Here is a 25,481-nt window from a genome sequence, read left to right on the forward strand (position 1 = left end):
CAATAAGCAACATACAATCTAAAGTATCTCATCGACATTAGGGCCCCTGAAGGAAGGTTAAACGTGCTTTCGCTGGGCGAGGCGCACACGCAGCATTAGTCCACGCACGGACTCAAGGCATGACGGTTTCTGATGATTATTAAGTGTGAGCATTCGAATTGTTCTTTCTACTATGAATTTCCTACAAGCGCAGACTCATTGAGCTATATGTCCTCTCGTAAGTTGCACGCAGGGCACAGTGACGACGTTATTAGTTTATTTTGATTAGGAAGTATTTAGTATTTGCGATACTTATCCTAATTCAGTGTAAGCATGCCCGATCGCGCTTGTCAAGACCACACGGTATGCGAAACTAGCACGTCGGATCGTAGGTGCAATAGGTCTGTAAATGCGTTTCTCTGAGTCGGTCATTACAGCACGCTTCGCGCTCCAAGCAAAACAAGACACAAGAGCTGATCCGTCATTTATTGAGAGAGGTATCGGAAGTTTCTCTCTAGAGTTTTGTGCGGAACGAGCAGCGCTGTCTGCATTTACGTTGCCTGATACTCCGCACTGAAAGGGCAGCGACTGCGGAGCTGCATACCACAGGGTTCGGTGTGCAATAAGATAGTATCGTTGATAAGCTGGTTATAGGTACTTGGCGCATGGCGACTATGGAGAGGAGCACGTAAATCAGTAAAGGTCACCCAGGAGCTCACTGGCTGCTTTAAGATGTAAGTTAAAGGTATACATGGCACTGTAGCCAGCTCCGTGGCAATGATAATAGTGTTGTGGCTAAGCTTCGTGGAAGTTGTGGTACCTGTTAACGGAATCCACAAAAGTTATAGCAGAAGACTCTGTTACGGTGTCGTCTGTGTAGATGTGACTACGTTTTGTGTAGCAGCAGCAGATGTGTTCCTGCGCAAAAAGGTGCCAGGTGCAAAAAGCAAATAAACAACATCGTGTCGGGTCAGTAAATAGTTACTTCTATGTATGTATTTCGTAGGTCACAATCGGCAATACCGTAGCGGACTAGGTTGACGTTGTGTGCTACGCAAAGAAGTCTTTCTTGAAAAGGTTGCATGTCCGCTCAGCTGAGTGCCAGCGACTATTGCAGCAAATATACTCAGAACCAGAGGAATCGCTAAAGTGATGACATTTTTTTATCCCATGTTTCAGAAGCCACTCTGTATAATCGCACCATTCGTGCAGCGTTTCCATGAAACGGTGTCATAACATTGTGCACAGAAACCCTCAGATGATTGTCAACATAAGCGAATAGCCGCACGCTTCAAGCAAGTTATTCGCTTTGGAATGGCGCATTTGAACGCGTATATATTTATTGCAGAAAGAATATTTAGGTTTCTGTTTGATTGCTTAATTCCGCAGAGAACAGAACCAGTGCATCTGAGGAGGTAGTATAGACCGAGAGCTTCAAGACGGCCTCTAAGGCTACAGACGCTCCAAAGCTCCCGGTTCTGCGCCGAACGAGCCGCACAACTCGCTTCCGCGAAAGCATGCAACCTCTGCATCAGCGCCTTTGTATTTGCGGTTTGAAGTCCAACCACCACCAACCTCCGAACATCAACAACCAGCAGCTTACGACCACGGACCACACCTAAGACGGGCTAAACAGCCAAACGCATCAAACTCCATTCGCATGTACGTCTGATATTAATGTCTTAAACATGCACAGAGATAATGTCGCCGCCTCCGTCTATAGTATAGCTTCAGCAAGCGCCACGATCGGCTTTTTGTTCTTGCTCTGTGTAGCCATATGGTTCACAGCGCCAGCCGGTTTCGGAGGGAGCTTGCGAATATTTAAAATTCCCAAGTCGGATGCATTGTTGCATGGTTGACAGAAGTGTATTTTTTGAGAACATGCATAAGGCGAAATGCTCAGGAAACGTAAGCGAGACGTATTCCTTCATAAAATACCATCATATACTGTGCTCGGGCAAAGCACAGTGTGTGCGGCTTGAAATGACAGTAACAGAATCTAATAAACCAGAGCACACTGCATTTATTTACAAGTTAAATATCTTGGTGATTGGCGTTCACTTGAAACACGTTTGCGCTGAACATACGACGAAAAAAATGTCAGTATGAAAACAACAATATTAAAGGAATGCAATTGCGACAAAAATCACTTCATTAACGGAAAAATTGGGCTAGACCAATAATGATGCTTTTTTTTCTTTTTCGCTATTGGTAGTTCAAATCTGGGAAATCGAGCGCAAGCCTGTGTCACGTTCTGCTGGAATGCATAGACGGCAATACCAAGGCTTACCGGAAACGCTGTGGACCAGCCAGTGGAGTGCCATCCTTGAGCCAATGTACCACTGCGGGCAGCAGTGAGCGAAGGGAGCAGCGAAGCGTGACGTTCACTCCGGCCGCGGCAAGTACCTTCTGGCGAGTAGCCACCTCTGGAACGTCTTGAGAGGGATAGAAGCGTCCATGCATCAGCATGATATGGCTTTCGGCCCAAATTGTCGAAGAAATTTACCAATCCAACAAGACTGGTATCCTCTGTGAATGATGTGATAATAATAATAATAATAATAATAATAATAATAATAATAATAATAATAATAATAATAATAATAATAATAATAATAATACTGTCATCACTGTCACTACTAACAAAACTATGGGGTGGGCTCAGTCGATATCCTTGTGCATGATAACGAGATCCTCGTGGTAGAATAGATTTTTTTTCACGAGTTCTGCGCATGCTCTTCGGGCAAACACGTTTGTGACACCGGGCTGCAGGCTTTCGCCTGAGCACCCGGTTCCAGCCGAGACAAAGGAAACGACCACGCTAGTCGCGTGCTCTCGCCCATTCATCCATACATCTATCGTTTACTTCAACCAGTTCTAAGTGGCGCGCGGCGTCCCATCTCAAAGCGTCTTGTGCAGGGCCCTTCCTAAAGTCACAGATATCGGAGGATGGAGGCCTCGTGGTATCAACAAAATGCTGAAGCGCACATCGGCGATCCCGGTGCGATGATGCTCGCAAGCCACGGCGTGACGGTGTCGCCAGAAGCAGGGTGCGCGCGCCGCCACATTGGATATTTTTTTGGCCGAGGACTTCACTCGGCGGTACTCTGTATTTGGTCTGAAACAAGCCTTGTCTTTAGCGGCCGCTTTTCTCGGACCCCGACAGAGGAACACTAAACGCTCAGCACACTTCCCACTCTATCTCTCGTGTATACGCCGACGAGTACATAATACGCTCCAGCGAGCACTCACAGGGTTGTGTACAACCTCTGCAACGGGATGACCAACCAGCGCGTTCGTAGTCCGAGGTATACGCCACGTGAAGAACACGTCTGTCTCCTGTGACGTAAGAAGCAAACCGGGCTCTACTTGGCAGGCATTTTCGTAATTAATTATACATTGCATGTTCAACGAATTGAATCATACAGTGTTTAAGGCGTAGGCAGTTATCTAATAAAAATGAAGAAAAGCGCGAGGCAAAATTGATGTCTCAGTACTTCTTGAAATACCGCAACTACTGTCAACACACATCTGCTATCTCGTCGTGACTGAGATAAAAGCACGTATTGTCGCTTCCGTTCATGTGAGACTAAAGTACGTTAGCAGAGCAAACTGAACCGTACACTAAATTATTTCTGTGCTATGCTGTAAGCATTGTAGCTGGCGGTCATGCTTGCCATGTTCGAAGGTCATTCATTGTAACCTTTGCAAAAATGGCTTTTGTATAAAAAAGAAACACACACACACACACACGCACGGACGCATCCGCACGCGCACGCACGCACACACACACACACACACACGCACGCACGCACACACACACACACACAGACACACACACACTATAAGGGACGCTGTAGTGCCGCCTATAAGGGGACGCCGTAGTGACAATATCTATATTAATTTAGTCGGAAGCTCTGCGCACCAGTGATGTTGCTTTCAATCGCAAATTGTATGACTTGTTTTGTGACTCTGTGACTTGTTTTGAGTGAGCAGGTTTCGTTAACAGCCGCCCCAAGCAACAAATGAAACTCTAAATGGTCTTGATTCTTGGCTAATTGGTGCTGAATTAAAAGATAGATGGTCACTGCCAGGAATATGGGTAACACAGAAGACATGGACAGCAATTGCGAGGCCACCTAGATCATCTGCCATCACAAGGTAGTCGCGCAGTTTTGCATACCAGGTCATTTCACGAGGTCGGTACCAACATGCCATGGACGAACTTGTACGGCCGTGGAACTTGTATCTACCAACACCCATTATTAGCAGGTCTACTAACCTTGGGCTGATAGAAGGAAAGTAGATCTTACCTGGAGGCTCAGCCTTGATTGCCGTAGGAGTGAGCCGGTTTACAGGGTAGCCTGCGTTGTCCGTGCCGACAACCTTGGAGTAGAACAATATGCGAGGGGTTCATATTGACCCTTGTACCGACTGAAGTATCTGGTGCGAAGGATTAAAGTTGAGCACTAGTTGGTGTGGTCATGCCTTCCGCTGAACATAGACCTTCCACTTCGCTATCATTGTAACCCCGTACGCCTCCAATCTGCGTTTACCATTACCTGCCAAAATATAATGGCAGGAACAAAACGTCTGTCAACGAGCTTGCAGTGCTTAAGTCGGAGAGGTGCCCATTACGAATGTTAGAGGCGTAAAATTCGCACACTAAGATCATAAGGATAGCACAGACGCCTCAGACACGTACTTACACAACCGCTGTGACGTAAGAAAACTTGACCAGCGTTCGAGAGCTCGTCACTCAAGATACTAATCGGTATGGCAACTACAGAAATATTGCGCCTGTGGAGGATGGCATTTAGTGCAAGAAATGTTTTCTGGCTACCGGCTCGAATCTCCCCTTAGCACCTTTTATTATAAACCATAATGTGCATTGTTTGTAGGTGGCAATTAACCATTTTTTGCCGGCAACTGCAGGCTCAGGCGGTATGAATGGTTAAGATAGCAATGAGCCCTTTCTTCTCGCATGCTTAGCACTAGTTCTCGGTCGGCAGGGCTTTATCGTCAGCTACGCCGTCATCAAATATGAAGTCCTTGTGCTGGCCGTGCCAACAGATAGTGAATAGGTCAAGAATAAGTGAGCTTACTGTAAACGCGGGGGTGAGAGTAAAGAAATATTGTCTGTACGCAAGGTGATACGCTCAACGTATCATGTTCATCCCATAATTCCGTGTTCATTGCGGCTTTTCAAAATTTCAAGACGTAGTGGCTCATGAGAAAAATACAACAGGGAAGTCCTGTGGACACTGCCATTACATAGCTTCCTACTGCATAGAGAGTGTGAAGAGCAACTGGAATTTCCTAAACCTCACCCTTCTGGCTTTTAACATCTTTCTGGTTTGCTACTTGAACGCTCGGAATGGATGACCACGTTGGAGCCTTTTATTTTTATTTTAATCAGTTCTTGGCTTTCTGCACTGCAGGAACACCAATGAGGCCATGAATAAAGGCATACTGTAATAAACTTTTCCTTACTGGGGTTTTACGTGCCAAAACCAGGTATGATTATGAGGAACGCCGTAGTGGAGGGCTCCGGATTAATTTTGACCACCTGGGGTTCATTAACATGCACTAGAACGCAAGCACAAGGGCATTTTTGCATTTCGCCTCCATCGAAATGCGGCCACCACGGCCGGGATTCGATCCCGAGACCTCGTGCTCCGCAGCACAACGCCTTAGCTATAACTGAGCCACCGCGGCGGGTACTGTATGGTAATTTAGGTTGCATGATCTTTATGTAACGTTTAATAAATGTATTAAACGTTACATAAAAATCCTGTAACCTAAATTGCCATGCAAATTTTAATGTATTGCAACGATCAGCTTCATTCAGCCTCTAATTTCTAATATTGCATTGTTTTCGGAATAATAATTACAAGAAAAGAAGTGTTTAAGCTATGACAACTAACCATCCATGATGAGCGTTACAGTCCTTAAACCATGTATCACGCATAATGTAAAGTCGTATAACATTTCTATAAAGAGAGCGAGAGATGGAGAGAAGTGAAAAAGAAAAGGAATGAAATGCAACTAGTTGGCCGCCCTGCGCGGAGGAAGGAGGAGATAGGAATAAAAGACGAGGAGAAGGAGAGAGAAGAAAAATTATGCAGGCTGCACGCGCTGTGCGAACCGATACTATTCCAAGAAACCCGCATTGTTTGATGTTCTGCAAAGCATTACGAGACAGACCGACCTGTTTGTGTGGGACGCGAGCGTGTGTGTGACGGCAGAAGCAAGGTGACACTAATGGCGACGACGAAAGTATTACGGCGACGGCATCATGACTGGTTTATTGTACTCCGGTTAAGGAGCGTCAGAGCCTCGTCTGCTATACGACGATTTCCAAGGCGGTACAATGTCACATACCGTCACAAAGCATTAGCTGCCACCAGGAAAAGAGTGTGGGGAATGTGGGCTGATCTCGGATGTGGTGGATTGTTACATAGTATTTCGAAGTGCTAGCTGCTACAAAAGAACAATGTGGGGGGGACGCTGGTGAGCTGTCGCTGATATAAGCAGCTTGTTGCTATGCCACTTGACGCAAGCGAAGGACTGCGTTAACGTTGACGAGTATTCTCGCGTTTCATTCCTGCATCTGTGATCCGAAGGAAAACTGATACAGCGTGCTCAAGCGCTCGCTTTTATAAGAAAATTGGTGCTATGTATCAAATCATGTCAATGCACTAATCATGTCAATGTGCTAGTTGATGTCACAAGATGCATGCGTCCGTGGCCTAATTTAACGAAGACAAAATAAGCATCTAACCCTAATGAGTAAAGCTTGGGCTTTCGCGCCGAGCGAGAGCTGGGCTAATGCTATCATTTTGTGTTTTTAATGATGCAGTGTTACAACGAATAGCCGCACAAGCTGACAATAAACGTATAGCCAGTTCACACTCTAAGGCCAGACATTTTACGCTGAGCAATCATCAAAACTGACAGAAATCTGCATAGTTGCACTATTTAACATTGACAATAAGGGTCATTTATATATAGGGTAGCTCGCGGTCAACACTTGGTGCTAAACAAACTCCTAAAATAGTAAACGAACAAGAATCAAACTTCCTTTCCCATACAATTTCAAAAAAAGTACTCGCCTCGGAACATTCTCGCTATTGGCTTGTTGGTGGTCATAGTGGCAATTAGAAGCTCGTTATGATGTGCCTAACTTAAGCTTTTACTGTGAGGTAATTGAATCGATGGTGACGCTGCACCAAATATAGTGTTTCACTGACGTGGTACTGCATATCGGCACAAATTTTTTACGTTATAAGACTACATTACACCCGTTAAATACAGTGCGCGCAGGTACATACTAGAGATAATTCTAATATTGGCGAATCATCGGGACAACTAATCAGTGAGGCAAGCAGAATTATTGAAACATACGAACGATTCCTCATCATTGCGTTCATATTATCCTCTAAACAGATAAGGTATATAAATGCGACTACGCGCAAACGCGCCCTGCAAGAGGATATTCGCTATAACTAAGTTCCGCACCGTGATTCTGCTTGAATTGAAACATATTATCCAATTTTGTTCAGCAGTTCCGACGGGAACGCCTCAAGCTATGCAAAAAACAGTGTCAGAAAATTAAGCTCAAACAAGCAAGAGACAAACACCAACATGCACTGAGCAGTAAGCTTATTTGCGGGCGTGAGAAATCACGAGCCATATTCACAAAGCTTTTCTTTCGTAAGTTGGCTATGCATTGGCTGGCCGCCTTCACTAATGATATGTCTCGCATCCGGATTGGTTAACATTCTTTCTTACGAAAAATTCTAGCGTAAGAAGTATTTGTGAATTGGGGCCCACGTTCGTGGACGCTTTGCGTCCGCTAACGACGCTGTAGTTAGTTGTTTGCTAACGTTCTGGTGGCGTTGTATATCGCCCGCACGCTACCCTTAATTCTACAATTAAAGTGTGCTCCTTGTTCAGTGTGCCATTTTAGAGTACGCAAGTGCATCAGCTCCAGCGTCTCTACACTGCAGCCTCGTCTAGGTGGGCCCACTGACATTCGGAGTCAGTGTTATGGAAGTGTTCGACCAATCAATTTAGTTATGAAACTAAAACAACAAAATCGCTCTAGCGAAAATAGATCAACTTACCTTGAGGTAGAAGAAGTCGTCTGGAGGAACGAACGTGCCGCTTGCGTTGTAGAGGGTCATTCGGCGTGACACTGGGTTAAGGGACAGCTTAGCGAGCTGGTCACCTCGGACGTTGACCAGGTGGAGTTCTTTGAGCACCGTGGTGCCGGTGCCATTCACCAGGACGTACGTAGGGCTGCCTGATTCAGAAAGAAATAGACATCAGCTCTACAGGGCGTTGGTGTAACACACACAAAAAAATCCAGAGACTTTCCGCTACTGTGAAGATGGAAGCCAGCGAAGCTGTGACTATGGAAGGTCTGCTGTAGTGAATATTGCTATAGTGAATTTATGTATTATCATTATTGATTATATTGAGCGTCTTCGGCATGTCCGTGAAAGAGCAAGGACACCGGCGTCTTGTTTTTGCCCGGTGTGATGGCCGCTTAGTGCGTTTACTGCGCCAAGTCCGCCCCGTCGTATTCGACTAGCGTATGAGCCACAGCGTTCATAGCCGCGGCACACTGCATGGCAGCGTCAGGATCCTGCGAGATCTCTCCCGCTCCTACTCTCGGTGGCTCATACCGACATATTCAACGCGGGTATGAGCCACATGCGATTTCTTTCTTACCTTCTTTCTTCCTTTCTTTATTTCTCTCTTTTTTCGTTTCTTTGCTTCCCTCTTTCTTTATTTCTTTCTTTCTTGTCCTTGGCTCGAATCCGCATTTCCAATGCGGGTATGCGCCACATGTGATTTTATTATCGTTCAGCGTGACGTAACTGACGAGTATGTGATGATATTGATGTCATGGCCTACCAGTCATGTTAGTCATCTGTTTTCACACCTGTGCTAAGGCACAACTGGCGGGAAACGCCCACGCACGTGGAGCCAAACCACACGCACATGGAGCCGAAATTGTACACGCCGGTCGGTCTACGTTCGCCATCTGCGCGTGCCGAGCACGCGCTCGAGCTCGGCACCAACGGCAAGAGCTCGGCATCCAACGGCAAGAGCGCAAACCGAGGGGCGCCACAAGCCAGCTGCGGAAGAAGACGATGCTCGAGCCAATGCTGATGATGATAGTTTTTTCTGCACGCGGTCACGATCCTGGGGAATCTTGCGCTTAACAGCATCGCTGTAAAAGGCAGGTAAGCAAGAGAGAGAGAGAAAGGTAAAGGAAAGACAGGGAGGCTAACCAGAAATAATCTCCGGTTGGCTGCCCTGTATCGGGGGAGGGGTAAATGGATGCGACAGGTTAGAGAGAAAAAGAAAAAAAAACAAGAAAAAGGGAAAGAAAACCACACACACACAAAACAGAAGGCAGCAAACAGTGGGCGCTTGAATGCGCCATCAGAAATTAAGTTAACTGGCCATTAGCCTTCCCACAACCAATGTACAAGAGAAAGTGACTGCCGCTTTTTTATACTCCGGCATTTTATCTAAGTTGATGTGCCATTCAACGGCAATGCCACAATCTATTATTTATTTAATTATAGCGCTAAGGCAATGTGTAAGCAAAGAGAGATTTACTTCAAAAACACATACGAATTGACCGTCATGTTCACTTTCTATATGAATGTAAATTCAGCGATCTATACTCGCGGACAACTTTCTGCGGCAATGAAGGTAAAGCTATACCAAGGCAAAGCACGCACAAGAGCCCTTCTGAAAAAAGTCCCACACTTTCCTCCGCGTCATCTTAAGCTGGGCAGGAGAAAACTTGTTGGGCAAGCTGGGCAGGAGAAAACTAAGCTGGGCAGGAGAAAACTGTAAACAAGGGGAAGACCTTGTTTACGACAGCAAAACAAGACAAAACACACAATTGAGTGTAAAAGGTTGCTTAATTTACGGTTTTTTCCTTCCGCGTCTGGGCTAACGAGAAACCGTCGCACGTGCAAGCTGCGTCTTTTCCGAGAAACCGAAAGCGCTGGTACGGCGACGCTGTCAAACGCTACCAGACAGTCGGCGACAAAGTAGAATAAATTTAATTTATAGACGCAAGGGTAAAAAGGTAGAATTCACTCGTATAGAACATTGACGGCCATTACATCGGTAATATGCAGGTTAGCAATGCAGGCGATTAAATTGAAGCTGCAAGCAGGGGTAGACAATAATGGCATATTGGGAGAACTTCAGAATGGTTTGAGAATCCGTAAGCATCTAGATGACAACTTATTTGTCCTTACTGAGCGTATTGAAATACCCAGAGAAGAAAGGAGACCGTTATATATGGCTTTTTTAGACATTACCGGAGCGTATGACAACGTAGACCGCAACATTTTGTGGGATAATCTGGAAGGTATAGACTAGAGCACTGCACGGGCCGATTTTTGCGGCCCGGGCCCGGCCCGGGCCCGTTTGTACATTGGGCGGCCCGCCCGAGCCCGATCAAAACTTTTATGGCGAGACCGGGGCCCGGCCCGGCCCGCCACCCCTTTACCTTAAGCCCGAGCCCGGCCCGAGCCCGACTCGAAACCGGCCCGAACCCGGCCCGAGCACCGAAAAATACATGTTTTTCAGAGTTGAGAAGCCCGAGAATAACTCGCAGAAAGCCCGAGCCCGGCCCGGGCCCGCGTCTAAGAACCCGAGCCCGGCCCGGGCCCGGGTCAAAAAGCACACGCCGTGCCCGAGCCCGGCCCGAGCCCGTGAAAAAACTCCTCTACCCGGCCCGGCCCGGCCCACGGGCCGGGCCGGGCCCGGGCTTTCGGGTAAGCCCGAGCCCGTGCAGTGCTCTAGTATAGACAACGCCTGTGTACCGCTGTTGAGGGAGATTTACCGAGAAAATACCGTTTGCGTTGAATGGGAAGGGATGACGAGCGAGCATAAAGTTTATATCAAGAAGGGACTGATACAGGCTTGCCTTTTATCCCCGCTGCTGCTTATTATGTGCATGGTAAAGATGGAAAGGGCGCTAGAAGGAATCAATATTGGGTTTAACCTCTCATACAAACGAGACGGCACAATAGTTGTGCAGCAGCTTCCAGGTTTATTTTATGCGGACGACATTGCGTTGCTTGCTAACAAGCAAAGTGACATGCAACGTCTGGCTGTTATCGGCGCAGAAGAATGTGAGAATTCAGGATTAAAATTTTGCGTTAAAAAATCTGGTTTTATGGTATTCAATGAAAACAGGGAACAGACAGTGTTGATACAGGACCAGGAAATACTTCGGGTAAAAGAATACAAATACCTTGGTATATAGATAAACGAAGGCAATAGATATCTGGAGACACAGGAAAAAACAATAATAGTAAAAGGGAAGAAAAATGCGGCCATAATGAAGCACAGAGCGCTATGGGGATACAATAGGTACGAGGTGCTCCGGGGTGTGTGGAAAAGTGTATTGGTTCCAGGGCTTACATTTGGAAATGTGGTTGTTTGCTTGAAGTCAGGGGTCCAATCAGGACTCGATGGCAACCAAAGCTCAGTGGGACGCCTCGCGTTGGGCGCTTACGGGAAGACTACTAATGAAGCAGTGCAGGGTGATATCGGCTGGACAAATTTTGAAGTAAGGTAGACTGAGAGTAAAACTGATTTTGAAGAACGACTGAGGATTATGGAAGAAAGTAGATGGGGTGCAAGAGGGGGGGGGGGTGTTCAGGTATTTGTACAGGCAAAACATTGACTCACAGTGAAGGAAAAGAACTAGGAAGCTTACCAGCAAGTATGCCACCGATATGGTCAGCAACACGGCAACAAAGAACGTCAAACGCAAAGTGAGAGAGGCTGCAAGACAATGTCATGGGTGGCGGCAATTTAAAAGAAACCTGCTATGAATAACTACCTCAAACGAAAAAACGAAATCGGGAAAGAAACCATTTATGATAACTCAAAGTGAAGCTACTTACTTTTCGAAGCGAGATCAGGATACCTTAGAACGCGTAGTTATAAAGCGAGGTACACCAAGAACGAAGACCCACGTGCTTGGGAAACGATGGAAGATGTTTTATTATAATGTGAAGAATTCTACCCGCCTGCCAGTCTAGGCTCTTCTGATCTCCTTGAAGCCCTTGGATTCAGGGATAGCAGGGGGAACGTAAACATGTCCGCTATAAAGATTACCAAGAGGCGGTTGGAGGTTTGGTGGAAGAAAAGTAGGGAGACCACAAACAATGGAGACGTACAGAAACAGAGTTCCCCGTAATGGTTCAAAAAGTCTGATGCTTGGAATTCTTTGTATTTGTGTGTTTTCTCAAAAATAAAGGTAGGACATTAGGCAAAAGAATAAGAGATTGGTGGCGCAACCCACCATTCCGTTTCAAAGGGGACGCTCATAGCATGCATGCATGCATCCGTCCGTCCGTCCGTCCGTCCGTCCGTCCGCCCATCCGTCCATCCATCCGTCCGTCCGTCCATCCAGGGGACGCTCATAGCATGCATGCATGCATCCATCCATCCATCCATCCATCCGTCCGTCCGTCCGTCCGTCCGTCCGTCCGTCCGTCCGTCCATCCATCCATCCATCCATCCATCCACGGACGGACGTACGGATCGACGGACGGACGGGCGTCCGTCCGTCCGTCCGTGATAATCGCGGTGCGGTATGCTCCCTCCTATATTTTTCCTTCCTCAATGCATCCGTCCGGCCGTCCATCCGTCCGGACTACTTGGCGCTGTTACACGTGCACTGAAGGTCCGCCCCACAAGGTTAACTTTCATGGCCACAGAAAGCTGTCCGCGAGTGTAATGCTCCACTGGCAGTTACACCTTCACGGGAATGGCCGATAGTGCCTGCCATAAGATTATCTTTAGGTTCAGACCAGTTTAGTAGGCCTGGAGGTGGTATTTTTGTGATGCGTGCATCATATGACCTTTCGCTGCGTCAGTGAGTGCTCAAAGCGGCTGCATGCATTGAAGGCGGAAGATGAGGGAGATGTTTGAGGCAGATGACTTCTTCGGACGGAAGAAGTCATCTTTGATAGGCGGTCGGTTTACCCAGAAGTAGTACCAATGAAACGCCTACTTGGGTAGCCAAGAGTCTACAGCCACATCGCGATAGTTGTGCTCATGAAAGCTGGCCAAACGCGTAGGCGCCCTATACGGGGCGCAATGTTTGGGACTGATGAAGTCTGCGGACATTTCCGTCCTCGCTCAGTTAAGAATAAAAATTATTTCAGTGGAATATCACATTACAATCAGTGGAGCATCGTTGATTGACAAAGCCAAGTGGTTCAAAAATGAGACGTTTGGGCGTCTCTGCAGTGTCGGCGGTACAAAATTTGGAGCAGTTAATACCGTATTCGGACTTCGACACCACACTGTGCATTGTAGTCGTCACTGATAAGATTGCAAAAACTCGGAAGGAAAAAAAAAGGAATTAATTACCGTGGCGACGACAGCAGTGAGGCAGATAATGTTTTATCAACCGCTCTATGAAGTCAGGCAGTGACACGGTGAAGACACAACTGACCAATGTAGTTATTGAACGAGCTTACTTTCTTTCAGGGAGCGCAAAATCAGGCGCCGTATGCACGAGGGACGGTTGATTCACTTATGTTTATATCCATAAGATTTCGAAACATTCGTTCATATGCTTTGAAAATTGCGGCTGTCAAACAATGTTATCGACTTATAAAAGACTTTTTGTGAAATAAATGAAAGATCAATACCTAATCTATTTATAGTGGTTATAGCACTCAACTTTTTATTATAATTTGCTGATGAGATGATTCCACAAGATGCAAACTGCGCTGATTTAATACCATTCAAAAGCTCAAAGTTTGCACGTGTTTGGAAGAAAACTGCAGCCGCAAAATACAGCGATAGTGCCTGCGTTGTGTGCGCGCTCAGCTTACTGCGTATCTATAGGATGCGTTTTTCGAGTTTCTGTTTTTCCCCCCATGAAGTCAAGCTTATGACCTCTTTTATTAGGCATTAGCTAGAAACGCCATTTCGATTACTGTTACCAGATCGTGGTCACGGCAGACATTCGTTCTTCGTGTCCAGAATTCTACTCCTAGTTACTTCTAGTAACTGGTGTCCAACATGGGCATCGAAACCATTGATTTTGACATTCATAGAGTGCGTCCGCGTCCCCAACTTGATCGCGCTCCTTCCGCCTCAAGTCAATAATGATCATTGACTCGCCGCACGCTTACCACTGAGCGGTGTCCGATGCGTGTGCCGCAAACTGTCACTGGGCTGCCGCGAGAAGCCGTGCCGAAATCCAGCCTCGCTGACACCCGTAGCACGAACGGTGTGGCTGCCGTCAGCGCTGGAGACGCGCAGCTGCCAGCGTCCGGCCGCAGGCGCCCTCACCAGAACAGCCAGCGCGTTCTCCAAATCCAGGGCCACGTCCATGTCAGCACCGGCAACCAGTTCCTTACCTGGGAAAGGCGCGTGCTCAGCAATACATGGATCACTTGCAAAAAGAACTATACCTACGGATTGCCTGTAGACGTTTTGTGTGAACCACCTCGCTTTCTTATATTGGTGTTTATTTGGCTGTTTTTAGACTCTATATGGGGCTGTCTATAGACACATTTTAGTAGTAAGTCCATTAGCGCACCCAGAATTTTTCTCTGGGCGGTTTGGGATATTTACACCACTTCACGACAGTTTTTATCAGGCAACATAGATTATTAGATAAATGTCACTTTGAAAAACAAAGCAAAATTCCTTCGACGTTTTTCCATGGTGCACATCGTGCAATCGGGGAAAGCTATAAAGTAATTAAATGGCGAAAGCGGCCTCGTAAAAATAAGACGATAAGGACGGACGTTTGGCCGTCCAGAGAAACCCTTGTGCCGACTGAAGCGACCTATCGATAGGCGGTCGATGCCAGTGGCCTTTTCACTGCATTCCCGACAACAGTCAAGCACGTGCCGAATGTAATACAGTCTGAAACAGCGCAGCGAATTGCCGCAAAAATTGAGAAAGCTATGAAATGATTCGGTAGAGACACTTAAGATGCTTACATGAGGGCCGGAATGCTAAAGCATTATAGTCCCTTTGGGGAAACCTTTAGTCAGCCAGATGTCTGCGAAGTGACGTGTGCAATGACGCACGCACTAGGCACACCTTTTGTCAGCTAGAAACATGGCGTCGGGGAAGCGTGCTCGTTTCGCACCCCGGATGCCTGGGTTCGATTCCCACCCACACCAGGTCCACCGGGTGTGGGCGCGAACTCACCGCGTCTTCCCCCCCCCCTCTCGCTATATCATCTTTCTAATCCCTCTTTCCCCTTCCCCACAGTAGGGTAGCCAACCAGACGCATTTATGGTTAACATCCCTGCCCTCTCGTTCGTCCTCCCCCCCCCTCAGACCGAAATGTACCAAATTTTCTTTTCAAAGCCATTAATATGCTTTGTTTACAAGAACCTCCCTGAGAAATTTCACGTCAGTCGGAGCATTTTTGACGTGTTTTTACTCTCTGCGCAGTGTGCCATTTTTGGCACCACCGCTCGGTCACACCGCCGCCGGCGCTGTATTTGCGGCAGATAATGCTTTCGCATTGGAAAGTGAAGCGCGACAGAAAAAGTGGGCATATAGTAACATCAAAGGAGCTGCAGCACTGCCTATGTTTCCCGATATGGCGTTCAAGAGCCTTTCAACTGCACTGTATCACATGGGTTCTACAACAGTCGCGCGGAACTTCCTGTATAAACCTCTATTTTTATGCACTACCCTGTTCGTACTTTGACCGGCCGTGGTTGCTCAGTGGCTGTGGCATTCTGTTGCTGAATTCGACGTCATGGTTTCGCGTCCCGGCTGTGGTGACTGCATTACAGTATTACGTGATGTAATTGTCAAGCTGCCCCTACGAAGAAGAGCATTCACCTACAGCTTCCTTCATCAGGGTAATGATTAAAAATGAACATTATTATTATTATTATTACAGATTACGGTATTACGGATTACGTGTGGTGACTGCATTATGGTGACGATATTACGATGTGGGCAGAATAAATAAAGAAAATAAAAAGAAGCTCGAGTGCCCTGCTTTGAGACCACGTTAAAGAATTCCAGGTTGTCTAAGGTAATATGCAGTCACCCATTGCTACGTCCCTCGTAGGTCGTGTATTACTTTGGGACGTTAAACTGATCTGTAGGGGGTCATTTCGAATTTGTTTGGCGTAGCGAGTGTGGGATATTAAATGTAATAATCTATTTATTTCTTGTTTTTGAGAGAGGACACCACTACCGTATATGACAATTAACAAATAAAAAAACAATAAAGAAAACTAAAAGCGCTTTCATGCCTGAAGAAGGCTGAGCCAGGTACATTGAAATTGTATCTTAAACATGGCCAATATTTGAAACCATATAATCAAAACACACAACTTGATACTATATAAACTTCGCGGTGGGGTGCATAAGCTTATAGGTACTTGAATTTGGTGAGAAAAAAAATCTAATACGCTTGAAGTTCATAGTTTCATAGTTAGGAAAGGACACGAATAGACAAAGACGACAGAAGAAAACAGTACGAGCGCTTTTCTTCGCTTGTCTTTGTCCCTTCGCGCTTTTCCTAACTATGAATTCACACCAACTCGTCGAGTTTGCTATTTAACTTGACGTTCTTACCGATGTTGAACAGAACTAACTACCTGCGTGGAGGCGGAATATGGTTGCCATATGTTCTAGCTCTCCGTTTCAGTTGTGAGAATAATGCCTAAAATGTTTCAGTAGTGAGAATAAGGGCTAAAAATGCCGCCCCCTCCCCGCAGCCCCTGAAATAAATATTGGAAACACTTGCTAATTAAGAGACAACGTGCTAAGCATTTTTTATTCCCCAACGCTTCCTCTCTAGGCGGCGTAACAACTACAGACTTAAGGGAAACTAGTTGTCGCTGAACCGAGTACCTAGACCTACCCCAAGAGTCACGGAACAAAAGAATTACGGCTGAAGCCATCCTTGATGATCACCTAAGTCAATACGAAGCATTTCCGAAAGTCAGCGACGCGACTGTGTATCTGTTTCTTGAGTTACTTTTCATTTTGTATTTTCGAAGTTATGCGCCCTGCCGCCGTATCCCGAGTCACCTTCACTGCCCTTAGCCTTCTTCTTCGTCACCAACTGTCATTGCTGTTGTTGGCACCAGAGGAGGTGGTGGCACGTTGAGGTGCAACGAGCGCCCCATCTCCTCCACATGGATCGGAAGGTTCACGATTTGGCCAACGACTGCGCACTGACCACCGTGCATGAGATGTTTCAAACAAGGCGCTCGGTGGTCTCGTTGAGCGGGGCAGGTACGAGGGCCTCACGGGGTATGAGAATCCGTCGCTTCTAGAAAGGCGTGGGACCGTGCCCCTGTTCAGGGAATCCCTGCACTTGGCGTACAGCCCAAACGAACTCACGTCCTCCCATGCAACCTCCCGTGAACCACATGCGTGGACCGCGATAACCTCACGACACCCGATCGGAAGCAGAGGCGATCGCAGACGCTACAGGCCGCACCAAATTCGTATTCGCCAAAATGCTTATGAAAGTACGCGTCTTCGCCCGCCTCTAATCGGCGGTTCTTAGTCTTGGTGACCGTCCTCTTGCCGTGTCGCTGTTCTTCGACCGCTTCTTTTCTTGCTCGCGTTTTATGGTCGCGCATATCTCATCCGCCCATCGCTTCGCTTTCTGCCTCATCGCGCCCTCGCCGCTCCGGTACGCATCATATACCTATCTTGTCACTGCAGATCCTATACACGGTGATCAAAGTTAAGTCGACAGGTTTTTTCTTTTAATTAGGCGCTTAGATGTACGTGAAGACCACCTCTACCATAAGGTTATGCGCACAGGGGGATACAGAATAAGGTGGTAATTATTGATGTCGGTGGCTTAATTAACTAAAATTGAATAATTAACTTTTTAGTGGCTGCAGTAAGCAGGCATGTTTGTATTGAAAAGTTAGACTCAGTCATGCTTATACACAGTTTCATTTGGAAGAATTCTTCTAGCGCATCCGTACTTCGAGATATCGAACTACGAAGTTTAATTGCCGTTCGCTTTTGCCTGTGCCTCCACCCCGTTGTCCAACCAAACACCGTACACAGCACGCACGTCACAAAAGGGAGGAGCTTTGCGCCGGGCCTCACTGTCTTGCATGTGAAATCTTCTTTCTGGGGTTTTACGTGCCAAAACCAATAATGATTATGAAGCACGCCGTAGTGGAGGGCTCCGGAATAGTTTTGACCATCTGGGGTTCTTTAAAGTGCACTACAACCCTGCAAGCGTAATATTGCGAACGGCAATTAAATTTCGCAGTTCGATATCTCGGATTACGGATGCGCTAGAACTCTGCCAAATGAAACTGTGTAGAAACACGATTGAGTCTCACTTTTGAATACAAATATGCCTGCTTAGTGCAGCTACTTAAATTCTGCAGCTACATAATATTCTTAAAGTGGGGGGGGAGGACAGTGTCACAAAAGAGCGCGTAATCAAAGCGCACGCCGCGTGTCACGCAAGCCAGCGAAAGAGAGGGAGAGCGCTTAAACCGAGGGGGAGAGCGCATATGCCTCAAACAGCCGACGTGAAAAACCGAGTCTAGACGTCTAAAACATCGACGAAGCGACGGTAACCGCAGAGAGAGAGAGAGCAACCGCGCGCGCCGATACACCTTCTCACCCGGTGAGTCGAGAGAGAGATTCCTACAGCGTGAGCGTGTGCCAACGGGATGAGTCATCAACCCCCCTCGACGACGCTCCGACGACGGCGATCGAAGATGCGAGAATTGGCTAGAAGGCTCCCAGGCTTTGGCCGTGCTACGGGATCACGACTCCGATAGGAAGGTTCGAGAACCCCGGCGGAGAGTATAAAACCGTCGTGCGAGAATCAGAAGGGGGAGTAGAGACCGCTTCGGAATAGAGATGTAACGTGAAGACTGACCGTCTGCGGAAGAAGGGGATTCCCCGGCAAGCTAGTCGACGAGTTCATCGAGCGTCTGCATTTACAGAAGAAGTTCCTTCTTCGAGATCTGCCCCGAGCTACGCCGAGATCGTCCGACTGAAGACCAGCATGGTGAATACGATTTTAAGTGTTGGACTCTTAGTGCTCGTCGTGAATTATTTTCCTGTGTTTTGTAAATACCCATCTGAATTGTATTGTGTTGTGTCTAGCCTAAGTGTGTGTGTGTAACGGCCTTGTGTGAAGAATATACTTTGTTGTGTTGTGGCAACTCTGGGCTCTGACTCGGTCTTTGGACAGCAACCGGCGTTCGCTGGTGCATCAGAGGGCCCATTCATAATTGTCCTTGCTCTCGTGGGAATATTTTTCGGAAGCTGATCAGTCGGCTTTGGAATTTCGTCCGGCGTCTGCGCCTCGTTCACGGGGTCTGTGACATCAGCACAGAACGAGCATCGCGCCAGAGCAATAAGATATTGCCTTGTTTTTTTTGTTTTTTTTTGTATCTTTAGCGCTGAGACAATTTAAGTTAACCAATTACTCTAGATTTTTCTTTCATGCTTTTGAGGTTTTTTTTCTCCTTTTTGTGAGGTATAGGTAGAGAACTTTTTTTTCTCATGTAGATTATTGCTCACGAAGGCTTTAGTAGGAGATAATGGCTGGGAGGAGCAACCATAGCGTGCGTTGTACTGAGTGTGAGCGTCTCTGTCCTTTGGATGAAACGCGGTTTGAGTCGGTAGGCGAGCCAAAGGCCAGAATTTTATCTGTATGATGTGTGTGCTGGGCTCGCATCTAGACAAGTCTAGCGATAAGATGGGAAGCGGGTCCAGAAGCTACAAAATGAACTTAAGAATGAGGCAGAAGCAGAGGAATGTTGTAGAAAACAAGCTAGCCAAAGTAGAACCCACATTGAGTGCTGCCATTCCGCCAAGGAATGGTGGACGCTTCGATGATAGCACCGCGAGAAGGGCTAGTGCCGAAGAGAGTAATGGGCAGGAAACCAACACCGCCGCGTCGGGAAGCAGTGACGGACACGTCAGTGACAGCCTCGAGGTAGCTACCACAGAAGTGGCGAAAGCGGAAAACGACAACAAAGCAAAGAAAAGGGCAGGGAGGGACGGTATCGTGACTATCGTAAAACAACGTCGAGTTGTCTTTGTTGGGCATTCGAACATGCGCAGGGAGGAAATGGTGATAAAAGAGAAAGTAGGTGCGGACGGACGAGTGCAGATTAGCGCGCTTCCGGAGAAGCTGGTCAGAGAGAGTGTAAACGGTGCCAGAGATTTAAAGGCAGTGCTTGTAGTAAACAGAGATTTGGACGCTAGCTAAAACAATTAACTTTACAGTCACTGACATCAACCGGGAAGTACACCGAGATAGCGCTTTGGTGCGTGATGGGATGTGGCTGCACAAGTGGGACATCAATTCGGGGCACGGCCACAGGCACTCAGGAAGGTAGATTAGGTATTGAATGTAGCAACACACCAGCAAGGAGCTCAGTTAGACCACAAAAGGTATTAAAATATGGACAAAGGATAAGTATGCAGGCTAAAATTTGTTACATAAACATGCAGGGTACGTAGTCGAAAGCAGGGTAAATGCCCGTTATTCAAATGCAGCTGAATGACGAAACCCTTAACGAGTACGCCTTGAATGAAACACATCTATGGCATTTGGAGCAGCCGCCTGTTATCGCCAACTTTTCATGGGAAGGGTGCAACCGAATGTCTTGGTCAATGAAAGGTAGAGCTGTAGGCAGGATAATTAGGCGAGGTATGAGGTGGCAAATGGTAAAAGAGACATGTGCGGAGCATTTGTGGATTAGCGCCACATGGGAAGGAAGAAAGACGCGGCTGGGAGAAGCTTACCTATAGTTATGTAGTATAGATAGGTAGTGACAGCACAGGTAAAAATAAACGATTGCTTGTATTAGAAGCGATATTGTAAGTTCGGAAAATGGCGGTAGGTGGCATTACTAGGAAATATGAATGAGCACATGGAGGATTTGGGCGGATATACTCATTACAACGGTTCTCTAGTGATGTGTCTGTGCGATGAACAGAAACGTATAGCAACAGAAAAGAAACAGGGAGAATGGGTGTCATGTACAGGTAACGTGACAATGCGGACACAGGTAATGACTGTGACTATGTATGTATGTATTGACTACGCCTTAGTCTCATAATCTGTCTTCGAATGACTAGACAAAATGGTGATAGATGAACAGGGAAAAAAAGATAGCCTGGGTATCGATCATAAATGTTTAACCTTAAAATTTGGGAGACATACTAAGGCAAGACACGAACCAATAGCAGTAAATTGCTTAAAAATTACTAAAAAGCAACTAGCAGAAATAGCAAACATTGCAGAGAACGAAATGGAGGCCTCTCCAACAGCAGTCCAGGAGTGCAAGGAATTCATAAACGTCATTCAGTAGGAGATAGGACACGCATTGCTAAAGAATTGTTGGAGTGGGAAGAAAAAACCGCGCAACTCGTGGAACATGGATATAAAGCAAGGCATAAAAGAGCGTAAGTAGGCATCTAGGGATCATCCAGAATGCAACAAGTTGGGATTACATTAAGAACCGGGTACTGCGTAGATGGAACAAGTACCGGGAAAGGACAAAGATGGCCAGCAAACTAATGCAACAGAAAAGTAAATATACAAGTGAAAGTTGGGTGCATGAAATTCGCAAAAAAGATAAAAGCTCACCAAAAGATTCTGGAACCACACAAGAGCACACGAACCTCCAACTAAAAATTCGCAAACGGCTATACGGGATGAAGATGGTAACATATTCCAAGGAGACGACGTGCTGCGGTACATCAGAGATGTTATTCGAAATAACTTCGACAAGAAATATAGCGTAGTCCACACTCTTTAGGATTCAGCAACAGCGAAGCCTGGGATATAAAAATTTTGCGTAGAAAGCTTTTATTGGAACAAAGTTGTAGAAATCGTTCTCAAAAGAAGCGGGCAAGTTTGCACTCGGTCGTGCAAAGCCTAGCCCTTTCAGCCCTGAACTTTTTTTAACGTGCAGAAAATTTTTTCTTCATTTTGTATTGATTTATTACGGCCTAAGAAGCACAAGAATATTTAGTTTATTCGGAGTACCACATCAGCATAAGATATGGCGTCATGTCCTATATATAGGACACCAGGGCTCAGTGGTTGTAAAGAGCAATATGAAGTATTTCGAAGTTGCATATTATTCTCGGCTGTATCACACATTTAAGTGTGTAAAAACTTGCATGATGGTGATTTTACAGCGGTTCTTTTGCATCAGAGGCATCAAAAATATTCTTCGTGCTGGTTATACACGGCTCATCATTGCACTTGAATGGCCTTTATCTTTGATAGTCGCTTTGTCGGATGTGTTTTCGTCATAGATAGTCAATTCTTCTACTGTACCGAAATTATTGCTCCCCAAGCCTGCAAAAACAAACTATATTCAGTGTGTCATCGTCATCGTCTTCTACCTCCAACCGGCAGACGGCATTCATCATTGCACTTGAAAGGCCTCCATCTACTTGATAGTCGCTTTATCGGATGTATTTTCGTCATAGATGGCCAAATTTTCGTCTATTGTGAAGCAATTACTGCTCCCCAAGCCTGCAAAAGCAAACTGTGTGTAGCGCGCACCGACGCCGCAACGCGGCGATGCTAAGGTCGGCGCTCTCGGCTGGCGCCTTGGTGCCGGCTGCAAAAGATGACGAAAATAAAGTTGAGCGGCGCGTGCTCGATGCGTAAGCATGGCACGCGCTAGTCTGTTCTAAAAGCATGCTGCGCTGGTCCTCTTGTTCTGGCGCTCCGATGCGACCCCTCGGTTCCGGACATGTGTATCCTGGTTTTCATCGTCATCTACCTCCAACACACCCACTTCCTTCATTATTGCACTTGAATGACTTCCATTTACTTTATAGTCACTTTGTGAGACGTGTTTTCGCCATATATGGCAAATTCTTCGTCTACTGTGCAGCAATTACTGCTCCCCTAGCCTGCAAAGGCAAACTGTATATCCTGCTTTTCATCGTCATCGTCTTCTACCTCCAACACGCACACTTCATATAGTGCAGCAAACATATTTGGGTCTTTGATACACATACTTATTACTATAGGAGTCCCCATTCCACTGAATACAGAAGTTCAGGCTGACTTACCGCCTTGGGAATAATAACACAGGAAATCGGGAGCTGTTACAAGCAACGGCGTCCTCACTGTACATTCAACTTATTCAGGGCCCTTCACAACCATTGAGCCCTGGTGTCCTATATTTAGGACACGCAGATAAGGGCGTGCTGCGGGCTATGCGCAGATAAGAAGCAAACGTTCCCGATATAAATGCACTCCTAACCATATCAGAAACAACACAAAAATTATGATCGCTACTCAGACAATAGGTATTTAGCATAATATTATCAAAAGACGTGGATATTGCTACAGTCGTGTTTCTTGCCTTCCGCCATTTTGATTTCACCTCTAGGGCTTTCTGAGGAAGACAAGGATGAATAAACTGTCGCCTATGCTAGCGGATGTGAATGGAGAATAGCTCAAATTCTTTTTTGAGTTTGCTAACCATTTGCGTAACGACCAAGAACAATTTCTTTTCGTGTCCTTTTTATAGGACGCCAGGGCCTAAAGGGCTAGGCCCAACGAAACTGTCGATCCTCAAGTCTTACTGGCTGCTACTGCTATGTATTAACTTGGTTGCTGCTAGGCCTTAACTTGGTTTAACTTAACTACGCATGTTGGAAGGTATTCTCGAGCGATCATTTTCGGAGGTACTTTCCCTTTCGCCACATTTCGCGTGACTAGTAGCGCTGGACGTGTCGGCGCTTACGAGCGACAGCGTTCCTGACATGCCACAAACGCAGGCAGGCTAACCAAGGTTTGCACAGTGCCAAGAACGCTGTTGCTTGCCGACGCCAAACGCGTTGGAGGCTAGCCGCTCGATATCAATCGGCCAGCTTCGCTGTGTCTTGAGGTTTGCGTGGCCAAGCTTTCACCTTTTTTTTTCTCCTGGCTCAGCGCGCCGCGGAGAGAAGAGAAGAGGGGGTCGGGAAGGCAGGGAGCTGGCGAGGAGGAGACCACGTGCGCATGCGCCGCACCGCTCTTTACCGCCCTCCAGGTTGCCATGGCTACGGCGTGGCGGTTTCTTGATACGACCCACAAATTACGGCTGGCTTAAACAGCTTCGCTGTTAAAAAGTTGGCCGCCATCCCGCCCTGCGAACGTGAATGTCCGGCGAAGCTTTAACACCACACATAGCCGAGCATTGTATTCACGCTGTTCTTCTGGCGTCTTTAATTTCTGTGGTCTACCCATGCCAGTCTTAGAATGAACTGAATGAGTGGCTAGACGGGTCTCCCTTTTATATATGAAAGCGCGGTGACGTCAGTAAGTATATATATATATATATATATATATATATATATATATATATATATATATATATATATCGTAACTGGATTTTTCAATCGGCCAAGCGTATGTAGAAAAATGAGCAACACAACTTCGTGGATAACGAGTTAGAATGATATACTGGGGGAACCATAGAATAAGTTGAGACCAAGCAGATGCTTATAGGATATGTTTGTACTCGATATTTGGAGTACTGGAGTGCATGGATATTTCCATAGCTCCGAGTAGAGCTTTATGAATAGCATTTCAAGATATTCAGGAAACTTACGACAACGTAGACAGGGAATTGCTATGGGATATTCTCAAGCACGAGGGCAAGACGACAATTTTGAGGACTTGTTGAGAGAGGTATATCGGGATAACCGAGTACAAGTCGTATGGGAAGGCCGGAAATACCACGAAGTTACCGAAATTCCCCTAGGACGGAAACTGTGGTGTCCTCTGTAACCATTGCTATTCACGCTTTATGTTAAGGGCATAGAAAGACGACTGGAAAGCAGTGAATTAGATGTAGATCTATCTTACATCCGTAATGGGCAAAGGTGCAACAGAAGGTCCCTGGACTGTTGTATGCGGATGACATAGTGCTACCAGTGAATAATGCGAGATATTTACAGAGACTTTCGAGTATAAGTGGCAATGCAGCGACGAATCTAGGCCTTAAGCATAGCAGAGAGAAATCGGGAATTATGATCTTTAAAAAAAGACGAGTAATGACGTGGTATCAATTCAACAGAATGTTATATTGATTGTCAAGCGATACAGATTCCTGAGTGTATGCATAAACGAAGGAAAGACTTACTCAAGTACCCACCAATATAATCTGAAAATAAAGGGGAAGCGGAATGCATCAGCAATGAAACAGAGGACTTTGGGGCTACAATAAGTATGAGGTGGTGGGTGGAACCTAGAAAACAGTAATGGTGCCTGTGCTAATGTTACCAAATGCTATTCTATGGTTAAAATCGGATATTCTGTCAAAGTTGGCAAATACCCAGAGGGCGGTGAGGCGACTGGCTTTAGTTGTCCACAGTAAAACCACAAATGAAGCAATGCAAATTGACATGGGTTGAGCGTCTTTTGAGGTCAGAGAAGCACAGAGGAAGATTAGTTTTGAAGAAAGAATAAGAAA

The 25,481-nt window shown here is 46.3% G+C and overlaps 1 protein-coding gene across 1 annotated transcript; it reads right to left on the reverse strand.

Moving 5' to 3' along the window:
- Positions 1 to 839: 839 nt before the first annotated feature.
- On the reverse strand, positions 840 to 14,400 carry LOC125943484 (hemicentin-1-like). Its single transcript, XM_049662825.1, has 5 exons — positions 14,187 to 14,400; positions 8,109 to 8,287; positions 4,293 to 4,365; positions 2,270 to 2,414; positions 840 to 897 (listed from the first exon to the last, which is right to left on the reverse strand). Exons 1-5 carry the CDS (start codon positions 14,386 to 14,388, stop codon positions 840 to 842), a joined length of 657 nt encoding a protein of 218 aa, XP_049518782.1. The 5' UTR covers positions 14,389 to 14,400.
- Between the last annotated feature and the right edge of the window lie 11,081 nt (positions 14,401 to 25,481).

Source organism: Dermacentor silvarum, chromosome 1, assembly GCF_013339745.2.
Source record: "Dermacentor silvarum isolate Dsil-2018 chromosome 1, BIME_Dsil_1.4, whole genome shotgun sequence".
Classification (NCBI taxonomy): Eukaryota; Metazoa; Arthropoda; class Arachnida; order Ixodida; family Ixodidae; genus Dermacentor; species Dermacentor silvarum.

Excerpts from the sequence above, each read along its gene's own strand:
- LOC125943484 (XM_049662825.1), bottom strand. The coding sequence starts at position 14,388 with ATGGACGTGGCCCTGGATTTGGAGAACGCGCTGGCTGTTCTGGTGAGG. Across the intron at positions 2,415-4,292 it reads AATCAAGGCTGAGCCTCCAG|ACGTTCCAGAGGTGGCTACT; the intron begins GTAAGATCTACT and ends ATCCCTCTCAAG. Across the intron at positions 898-2,269 it reads GCTGGTCCACAGCGTTTCCG|GAACACATCTGCTGCTGCTA; the intron begins GTAAGCCTTGGT and ends CTTTTTGCGCAG.